The sequence below is a fragment of the Microcaecilia unicolor genome, chromosome 8 (genome assembly GCF_901765095.1).
Source record: "Microcaecilia unicolor chromosome 8, aMicUni1.1, whole genome shotgun sequence".
Lineage (NCBI taxonomy): Eukaryota > Metazoa > Chordata > Amphibia > Gymnophiona > Siphonopidae > Microcaecilia > Microcaecilia unicolor.
In genome coordinates, this window is record NC_044038.1 from 75122745 (window position 1) to 75133905 (window position 11161).

At 46.6% G+C, this 11161-nt stretch overlaps 1 protein-coding gene across 1 annotated transcript in view; it reads right to left on the reverse strand.

Moving 5' to 3' along the window:
* Positions 1 to 10862, reverse strand: part of LOC115476675 (phospholipase A2 inhibitor and Ly6/PLAUR domain-containing protein-like) — a 52989-nt gene extending 42127 nt beyond the window's left edge. Inside the window, exon 1 of the mRNA XM_030213184.1 lies at positions 10587 to 10862. Within this exon, the coding sequence (XP_030069044.1) occupies positions 10587 to 10725 (139 nt within the window). The 5' untranslated portion in view covers positions 10726 to 10862. The remainder of the gene's footprint in view (positions 1 to 10586) is intronic.
* Between the last annotated feature and the right edge of the window lie 299 nt (positions 10863 to 11161).

Genomic DNA, 11161 nt, shown 5'->3' on the forward strand with positions numbered 1-11161 from the left:
CTAGTATTTTTGGAAAGAGTACCTGGGAGCAATTTCTGAAGTCCACTGCAATGCCCCCTAGGGTGCCCGGTTGGTGTCCTGGCATGTCAGGGGGACCAGTGCACTACAAATGCTGGCTCCTCCCATGACCAAATGGCTTGCATTTGGTTGTTTCTGAGATGGGCGTCCTTGGTTTCCATTATCGCCGAAAATCAGAAACGACTAAGTCTAGGGATGACCAAATTTCAGGATTTGGACGTCCCTGACAGTATTTTCGAAACAAAACATTGACGTCAATCTTGTTTTGAAAATACTGGGTCGGGACGTTTTGCAAGGACGTCCATATCAAAACATGGTCGTCCCTTTCGAATATGCTGCTCCACGTGTCATCAGCAAATTTAATTACCTTACTAGTTACTCCCATCTCTAGGTCATTTATAAGTATGTTAAAAAGCAGCAGTCCCAGCACAGACCCCTGGGGAACCCCACTAACTACCCTTCTCCATTGAGAATACTGACCATTTAACCCTACTCTCTGTTTTGTATCTTTTAATCAGTTTTTAATCCATAATAGAATACTACCTACCTCCTATCCCATGAGTCTCCAATTTCCTCTGGAGTCTTTCATGAGGTACTTTGTCATATGCCTTCTGAAAGTCCAGATACACAGTATCAACCGGCTCACCTTTATCCACATGTTTGTTCACCCCTTCAAAGAAATGTAGATTGGTGAGGCAAGATTTCCCTTCACTAAATCCATGTTGACTTTGAAGGGCATAATGGAACGGGGCGCCCAAGTTTTCCTGAGGGCATCCTCGCAGGACGTCCCTGCGAAGGGGCGGGGAAACCTGTATTATCGAAACAAGATGGGCGGCCATCTTTTGTTTCAATAATATGGTCGGGAATGCCCAAGTCTCAACATTTAGGTCAACCTTAGAGATGGTCAACCTTTGAGATGGTTGTCCCCAGAGCAATAATGGAAACCGAGGACGCCCATCTCAAAAACGACCAAATCCAACTCATTTGATTGTGGGAGGAGCCAGCATTCATAGTGCACTGGTCCCCCTGCCATGCCAGGACACCAACCGGGCACCCTAGGGGGCACTGCAGTCGACTAACTGATTCACTAACTGAACGGAAAAAGCCCTTCTCTTACCGATTCGGAAAGGAACGGGCATGCATGAAGGAAATCGCATGCAAATGAGCTGCTCGGTGTTAGATCATTTGCACACGATTTTCTTCTTAAGGAGGGGAAGCCAGTGCAGAGCAGCCAAGCGTTATGTGTGGCTGCTCTGCGCATGCCAAAGACGGCTTCATACATGCAGACAAGCTGCGTATATAATAGCCATCTACAACCTTAAATAAATTGCCATTGAATTTATTTATCTCTAGTCTGTCTGCACTCCTTCAGGTAATATACTCAGTCCTATCTAACTTGGAGTATCCATTACTTCAGTTAGTAGAAAGACTTATGAGATACTATATAAGGAGAGACTGACACAGAAGGCTATTGTAATATGAGAATAAGCATTTATTAAACTTACCAAATGAAGGTTCTATTTCAGGTTAGAAGGTACAGATAATCAGTGAAATCAATCAATACAATCCATAAGCAATTCTCATATGAGAGGGTAACCGGGCCGCAAAGAGCGTTTCCACTACTAATGATTACAGCTGTTACTTTTATACCTTTTATGATCACATGCTTTTTCATCAGAGATACACATTTCTTGTGCAATTAGTGATTTTCCATATTATCAGCACTTATTTACTGAAAACTTACTTAATTTTACATTTACAGTAATCTTGCCTAATATAAGTACCATAATCAAGGTCATTCTCATTTGCAACATTATTTTCCAGTAACCATAGTTCTGCTTTTCTCTTACCACCTGTTTAGTTACCAAGATTTCCCCTTACAACAGCAAAAGCTATAAATCATATTTCTCAGCATACGGCAGATAGTTCCTCTCTCAGCTTGTTTTGCAAGCACTTAGGAGAACATTTGTCACTTGTTAATTGGTATCTCTGTGACTGTCCTTTTGACCTTTATTGAGACCTAGCTCAACACACAACTAATCAGACTATATTTGTAAGCCTGTTCCATGGTTCATGTCCAGCATGATCCATATTAACACCATCTACAACAAGTCCAGGTGAAAACATCCAAGTGCTTGTCAGGGACGCGTTTTTTTTATTTATTTTAGAGTATGGGTGAAGGATGTCCTTCGCTATCCCTCCGTCCCTGCGACGGCAGTTGAGGATATCAAAAATGTGGATGTTTCTGTGAGAAGGACGTCCATGGCTTTCCGATGCCTCCGACACCCCCTTTATTTATTTGGCTTTTGGATCACAAGTAGCAGCAGTGGGATTTGAACTGGCCACCTCTGGATTTCAAGACCAGTGCTCTAACTACTAGGCCACTCCTCCACTCCCTTGAAATTTGGCCGTCCCTGTATGTGTGTGGGGAGCAGTTCAGGACATCTAAAATATTTGAAAGAAGGATGTCCACGCCTTCGCTATGCCTCCGCTGACACACACATACCTCCCCCCCCCCCTCCCCAGGGACCTGCATACTGCTGCGATGGACCTGAGTAAGACATTTCAGGCTGGCAAAAAAAGTTTTTAAAGTTGGTTTTTTTCGGGGTGGGAGGTGGTTAGTGACCACTGGGGGAGTCAGGGGAGGTCATCCCTGATTTCCTCTGGTGGTCATCTGATCAGTTTGGTCACCTTTTTGAGGCTTGGTTGTAAGAAAAAATGGACCAAGTAAAGTCACCCAAGTGCTCGTCAGGGACGCCCTTCTTTTTTCTATTATCGCTTGAGGACGCCCATCTGTTAGGCACGCCCCAGTCCCACCTTTGCTACGCCTCCAACACGCCCCCGGGAACTTTGATCATCCCCACAACGGAAAACAGTTGGGGACGCCCAAAATCGGCTTTCGATTATGCCAATTTGGGCGACCCTGAGAGAAGGACGCCCATCTCCCAATTTGTGTCGAAAGATGGGCGCCCTTCTCTTTCGAAAATAAGCCTGATAGACAAACATGGTTTAATGGGATAGAGTCAAAATGGGTTCAGCCAAGAGAAGTCTTGCCTCACCAATTTACTTCATTTTTTTGAAGGCGTAAATAAACGTGGATAAAGGTGAGCCGGTTGATGTAGTGTATCTAGAGTTTCAAAAAGCTTTTGACAAGGTTCCACATCAGAGACTCCTGAGAAAATTAAAAAGTCGTGGCAATGTCCTGGTGTGGATTAAAAATTGGTTATTGGTCAGAAAACAGAGGGTAGGTTTAAATGGCCATTTTTCTCAGTGGAGGAGGGTAAATAGTGGCGTGCTGGTGCTGTTTAACATATTTATCAATGATCTGGAAAATGGAATGACGAGTGGGGTGATTAAATTTGCAGATGACACAAAACTATTCAAAGTTGTAAAAACGTATGTGAATTGTGAAAACTTGCAAAAAGACATTAGGAAATTGGAAGACTGGACATTGAAATGGCTGATGAAATTTAATGTGGACAAATGCAAGTGATGCACATTGGGAAGAATAATCCAAATCATAGTTACCTGATGCTGGGGGCCACCTTAGGAGTCAGCACTCAAGAAAAAGATCTAGGTATCATTATAAACAATACACTGAAATCCTTCTGCCCAGTGTGTGGCGGCAGCCAAAAAAGCAAACAGGATGCTAGGAATTATTAAGAAAGAGATGAAAAAAAACCCCAAGAATATTATACCTCTCTATCGCTCCATGGTGCAACCTCATCTTGAGTGTTGCGTTCACTTCTGGTTGTCTTATCTCAAAAAAGATATAGTGGAATTAGAAAAGAGCAACCAAAATGATAAAGGGGATGGAACTTCTCCTATTTGAGGAAAGGCTGAAGAGATTAGGGCTCGCTCTTTACCCTGGAAAAGAGGCAGCTAAGGAGGGATATAACTGAGGTCTATAAAATCCTGAGTGGTGTAGAATGGACAAAAGTCAATCAATTTTTCACTCTTTCAAAAATTACAAACACTAGGAGACACTCAATGAAATTATATGGAAATACTTTTAAAACAAATAGGAGGAAATATTTTTTTACACAAAGAATATTTAAACTCAGGAACTCGTTGCTGGAAGATGTGGTAACAGCAGTTAGCATATCTGGGTTTAAAGTTTTTTAGACAAGTTTATGGAGGAAAAGTCCATAGTCCTCTATTGAGATAGACATGGGGGAAGCCACTGCTTGCCCTGGGTTTAGTAGCATGGAATGTTGCCGTTATTTGGTTTTCTACCAGATACTTGTGACCTGGATTGGCCACTGCTGGAAGCAGAATTCTGGGCTAGATGGACCATTGATCTGGCCCAGTATGGCTATTCTTATGTTCTTATGACATATTCTGCTGTGAGTGAAATGTAACCATTTGAAAATTGTTATATTACTGAGCTAAGGGGGAGGAGGTAAACAGCAAGGTAAATTAGATATATAAATTACTCACTGTAAAGCAGTGTTGCCAGGTGGGCGGTTTTACCGCCCAATTGGGCGGTTTTCCGCGACCCGCCGCGGGAAATTTTTGCCCGCGGCGGGTTGCGGTTTTTTGGGCTGTTTTTGGGCTTCGGGGCGGTTTTTTCGGCCGCGGGGGGCGGGGTTAGTGACGTTTTTGGGCGGGGTTAGTGACGTTTTGGGCGGGGTTAGTGACGTGGGAGGCGGGGCCGATGACGGGGAGGCGGGGCCGATGACAGGGAGGCGGGGCTGATGACGTGGGAGGCGGGGCCGATGACGGGGAGGCGGGGCCGGTGACGTAGGAGGCGGGGCCGGTGACGGCGGGGGCGGGGTGATGACGGCGGGGGCGGGGGTGATGACGCGGGGGTGGGGGTGTCAGGGGCGGGGTTTGTGTTTGGGCGGGTTTTGGGCTGTTTTTTGGGCTGCATTGGGCTGGAAAAATATTTTCCACCTGGCAACCCTGCTGTAAAGAGAACCAGACAAATGATCAACATTTACACATTGTGGGGGTGATTATCCATTAATGTTGATAAAGTTCGGGTTAATAATCCACACACACTAAGTAAAGGTACATAAATACATAAGTAATGCCACACTGGGAAAAGACCAAGGGTCCATTGAGCCCAGCATCCTGTCCACGACAGCGGCCAATCCAGGCCAAGGGCACCTGGCAAGTTTCCCAAACGTACAAACATTCTACACATGTTATTCCTGGAATTGTGGATTCTTCCCAAGTCCATTTAGCAGTGGTTTATGGACTTGTCCTTTAGGAAACCGTCTAAGCCCTTTTTAAACTCTGCCAAGCTAACCGCCTTCACCACATTCTCTGGCAACGAATTCCAGAGTTTAATTATGCGTTGGGTGAAGAAACATTTTCTCTGATTTGTTTTAAATTTACTACACTGTAGTTTCATTGCATGCCCCCTAATCCTAGTATTTTTGGAAATCGTGAAAAGACGCTTCACATCTATCTGTTCCACTCCACTCATTATTTTATATGCCTCTGTCATGTCTCCCCTCAGCCGTCTCTTCTCCAAACTGAAAAGCCCTAGCCTCCTTAGTCTTTCTTCATAGGGAAGTCGCCCCATCCCCGCTATCATTTTAGTCGCCCTTCGCTGCACCTTTTCCAATTCTACTGTATCTTTCTTGAGATGCTGTGACCAGAATTGAACACAATACTCAAGGTGCGGTCGCACCATGGAGCGATACAACGGCATTATAACATCCTCACACCTGTTTTCCATACCTTTCCTAATAATACCCAACATTCTGTTCGCTTTCCTAGCCACAGCAGCACACTGAGCAGAAGGTTTCAGTGTATTATCGACGACGACACCCAGATCCCTTTCTTGGTCCGTAACTCCTAACGTAGAACCTTGCATAACTGAAGCTGGTTAGGAAGTCACTGAAAACTTCTCACCAGAATATAACTGGGGTAGTCTAGCCATGACCTCACTGGGTTTCAAAGCCATCAGCCATTTAATGATATAGAGATTCTGTGCAGATTCTGTCTCTTAACCTTTTGGCTGAAAAGGGAGGTTGCCCTCTATTAGGGAAAACCTGAAACTGCAGGTCACAGGCTTTGATGGGCTGGAATCTGAGAGAGCTAGACTCACAAAAGAGCTGAGCTGTGAACTTGGCAGGGAAGGGACCCCTGGAGGTTCCTCCTGAAGACAACAGATGGCTCACCAGGAAGAAGAGGGGGCCCAGCAGTGCAATAGCCCTTGGGAGCAGGCTTAGGGTGGAAAAAAGGCAATGGAGGACAGCATCAGTGCCAGAGTCCAAGAAGCGAAGCAGTCCTTAGTAGCATGCACATGGTGAGGCAGATGGCCTCTGGGGCACAGTCAGTACTCGAGGCCTAGCAGCAGAGTAGCTCATGGCAGAATGCAGAACAGTCATTTGGAGCTAGCTCTGGGGGTGTGGGGGCACACCCTCAGGTGGAAGGCCCTTGGAGTACAGTCAGTGCCCAAGGTCCCAGTGGCAGAGAAGCTCCTGGGTTCATAATTGATGCTCAGAGCCGTGACGGAGGTTCCTGGGAATGCAAAAGACAGGGCCCAGAGGAGGTGGAGGCTCTTGTGAGTGCAATCAGCGCTTGGAGCCTGACAGCAGGGACTGACAAAAACCAGACTGACTCTGCCTTCATTGGACTTCCAGCAGCCACCAGTACAGAGTGCTCCAGCATGAGAGTGAGATCTGGGGACATGGTGAGGATAGATAAGGGGGAAGAACTCAGTGAAACAGCAATGTGCCATAAATATTAGTCACTCCAATAAAAAATCTTAATGAAAAGCCAGGGCAATGTGTTCAAAGCTGCTGATTGGCAAATAGATTAATTGGGTTCAAGAGCACTGTTGGTTGTTTAGTAGCTTGCTTATTGAACACTGTTAGAAATAGCTGCCAAATAACCTGAGATCATATACAAAGAAAGACCTTCCCCCCAAAAAAATTGGTGAAGCAAATCTTAATTAATTTATTATTTCAAAATGCACTCTTGCAAGAATGGGTGTCTCTGATAACAAGCAGGCACCCCTATTCCTTAATTCTTACAGTTTATATTCCTTTCTCTTGTAACATATGTTTCTGCCCCTAAATTCTTCACTGGATATTGATTTCATATCTATAACCTATTACATTGGTTCTAAACCTTGGATGTCAGTCCCCTTTTTCCTTTGGTTCTAAACCTTGGATGTCAGTCCCCTTTTTCCTTCTGAAAACTGAACATTCTCCATAGTTACAGTGCCTCTATTCATTGTTAGTTCTTATGCTTGGTTTACATTTTATTATCTCAGCCTTCAGACCTTCGTGTCCTGAGAACTTACATAAGTTTCTGCATCAGTACTTTCAAGCGTGGTACACTTCATTCCCTCTCTCACCTACTGGTTATCTTGCTTCTTACATTGTTTGTTAGCCAGCTCATCCTGTCCTTTCAAACTGCCAAAGATTTCCCTTCTAAAGGGGACATAAGCTATGTATTTCACTTTTACAATTTTAAGTGAAAAAGAAATTTATATATTTCTCACAAATCCCTACTCTCTCTGATCCTTTTATTGCTTTTTCATCTACGATCTCCCGTAAGACTCTTCCAGTCTTCTTAACATATTCTCACATTCTTCGTCATTTTCATTAACCCTCTGTTCTTCTAGAAGCATTACATTCTCTGAATAGGGTGGTGGGCCTAAAGACATTTTCTTTGAAATTGCTTTTTCAATCAATCTCTGTGTTAACCCTCTGACACATGGGATTACACAACACCTAGTTCAACTAGAACTCCTGCCACTAATATTAGGGATGTAAACAAGGATACTACAATGTTTTTCCATTTCCCAAACCATGTATCTAACCATCCATTGCCTGAGTTTTCTGCCAATTCTTCTGCTTGGGTTGTAAGTCCCAGGAGGGCTTTAGTGATTGTACCATCAGGGGCTGTGTTATGTGCAACATTGTCCCCCTAACATTATACAAGTGTCCCCTTTCTCTGCTAGCATCATATCTAGTACTATCTTATTTTCCCATGCCATTCTGCTGGTTGCATCTAATTGCTCAGCTATGCCCTTCACTGCGTTTTGGGTGTAGTTTATAAATCTTTGCTGGTTATAATATATCACTTAGCGGCTATTTGCTATGAAATATCTTTCAGTGATCTGCAGAGGAGAGGTAGCAGCTTGCAATTTAAAGAAATACCGATAAGGGCGTTTGCAAGAATCTGAAGTCTTTTTTCCTCCGATTAAGAGAGAGTATCTTTGCTATACATTGTGGTTATAATATATGTAATTTATCCAATCTACATTCTTATTGATAGTTGACCACCAAAAGAGGGCAGACTCAAATCCTGTGGCCACTTGATTCCTGGCCTTGAACGCATCAGGTATGCCCCTAGGAACCCCTATGCTATCTATATAAATTCTATCATCAAAAGAAGTACTTAAGGTATCTCTTTTGTCTACCATCTGACTTGGGCCCTTCTTCAAATACCAGGGTGAATGGTATAGCCAATTGTACTAATGCACATGTGCCTGTCCAGTCCACAGGCAGGGTTGGCCTAAGAATTCTTTCCCTGCAATACCACCACACATCTGCTCTGGCTATTTTCAGGTTTGAATAGTTTTCACTAGCCTGCTTCCTGGTCACATTCATCACTTGTGTGCATATGCATAAAACTCCTACGTGCCTGGTTGCCCCTTCCACCCATCTCGAGAGACAGGCTGAATGGTTCCCAGGATCTGGTGAGAAGGCTGGTGGTATTCGCACATCTTTAGGCCTTAGTGCCAGGAGCAACAGTGCCAGGGATCTGCAGGAGTCATTTCCCCATACTTCTTTTTCCTGAAACAGAGCCAGCATACACCTCATCCCATTGGGGTCAGAATCCCATCCCAAAGGGAAAGGAGTGATTCGAGCCACCGGTCTGCCTGAGGCACATGCATAACAATCACTTTTGTTTAAGCTTGCAACAGTAAATTTCACCCGTTCAATCCATGCATTTATTTCTCTATATCCTGTTTCTATCTCAAATGTTTGTCTCAAATCTTTCACCTCTATTACTTGCACCACCTTAGGATCACTTAGAGATGGTTGAAATGGCTTTATTATAGGCTGTCTGCAGCGCTTTCACATGGTGGTGAGAGGTGCTGTCATGTCAGTGCAGGGGGCCTGGCACGGGGGGGGGGGGGGGGGGGGGCCGCGGCAAGGAGGGTAGCTGGACATGGGGGGAGGGCAGGGGAGAGAGCAGGGTTGGTGGATGGGGGGGAGGCCAAGGGAAAGAGGAGGGTTGCTGGACATGGGGGGAGGCCAAGGGAAAGAGGAGGGTTGCTGGACATGGGGGGAGGCTAAGGGAAAGAGGAGGGTTGCTGGACATGGGGGGAGGGCACGGGAAAGAGGAAGGTTGCTGGGCAGGGGAGACAGCAGGGTTGGTGGACGTGGGGGGAGGCCAAGGGAAAGAGGAGGGTTGCTGGACATGGGGGGAGGGCAGGGGAGAGAGGAGGGTTGCTGAACATGGGAGGAGGGCAGGGGAGAGAAGGTTTGCTGGATATGGGGGCAGGGCAGGGGACAGAGGAGGGTTGGTGGACAGGGGGGGAGGCCCGGGGCGAGAGGAGGGCTGCTGGACATGGGGGGAGGGCAGGGGAGACTGCAGGGTTGCTGGACATGGATCGATGGAGGGGAGGGGCCGTGCAAACCCGGTAAGCGGGGTAAGCATCGCGGGGGCGCCTGCCTTCAAGGGTGCACGCCGGCGTAACGAGGCACAAAGTTGTTATTTTTGAAGGTTGCTATCGCTGCCCGCCGGGAAGATGCTGCTGCTACTGCTGCTGGCCGGGATCCGTGCATCCCTTCAGTCCTTGCACACTTACCAGCCGGGATCCGTGCATCCCTTCAGTCCTTGCACACTTACCAGAGGCTGCTCCGCGGGAAGATGCGAGCTCGCTTATCTCAAATGCTGCCGTCTCATTGGAGCACGCCAACCTTCCATTGTGCTTTACAGGTCCTTGCGCTCTCCCGGGCAGCCAATCAGCACAAAGAATGGAATGGCACACACACCCCCTTCACGCCCCTGTCTCTCTGACTCCTCTGCCCAAAGGCTCCACCCCTTCCCTGAAATCCTACCTGCCTCGTGCAGGAACAATACCAAAAGAGAGGAGCAGCGGGAAAGCGGCAGGGCTGGGGGCTGACCCTGCCACCGACTGCAAAGGAAGTGAGGCTGAGAATTGCCTCAGACAAAGTTCTTGAATCATCTGCTTCCAAGACCACCATTCTGTGAAGAGTTTAGAGCCAAGCCCAACAGAGGAAAAAGAAAAAAAGCCAGAATGGAAAAATGTCTTCCGCAAGGTTAATCAGAAGGAGGAATTGAAAGCCAGGGCCCCAGCTAAGCTGGAGGGGCAGTATAAATCCGGTCTGTGCCATCTCTTGTCCCACAGTTGGACCCCAGCAGGAACCAAGTCCTCCTCCGTGCTATGACTACCATTACTGCCAAGAACGCCCTCATCTCAAACCTTGGTGTATTAAAACAAGAACCTCACCATGAAGTTGTATGGTATAATATGTCATTGTAGATGGTGACAAATGTCGAGACAGAGATGTGTAAAGGGTGGAAAAAATTGAATTAAAGAGTTTCCCCTTTAAAAGGGGTTTTACCTGGGCTCTGGGCTGCTCCGAGCCATTTTTGGCTCATCCAGGGGCTGATTGGACACTTTGGGGCTGTTTTGAGGTGCCCATGATTGCTCTTCGACCCTTTGCGGGTCTGACGGGTTGGGGGCCGTTTTTTTTTGCCCATTCTGGGCTCCTTCAATGGTGGCCAGTGCAATTCGGGGCTTCCCCAGGCTTGCTCTGGTGTTTTTGGGTCCCGATTCGAGACCGGAGCAAGTCCTGGGGCAGGGGAGAGAAGGAGAAGCTCAAAACGCGGCAGGCGCGAGTGGCACACTGCCGCGATTACAGGGAAGCTGGGGAGAGAGTAAGCTGGCTGCCTCCGGGGCTACATGTGTGCGTGCATGCGCAATGGAGTCCAGGAGCTCCGGTAGGCCCAGGGAAAGCCTGGGCCTCGATTTTGTGATTTTTGGGGCCGAAATCAGAAGACCCGTCGGAAGGTGACAGGGACACCAGGGAAACAAATTGACCCCAGGCTGCACGTGAGGGAGGCCAGGTAAGAGGTCCTGTGGCCATGTTTTAATTTAAATTAGTTTAATTTTTGAGTTTTTGGCTATGTATTTTAT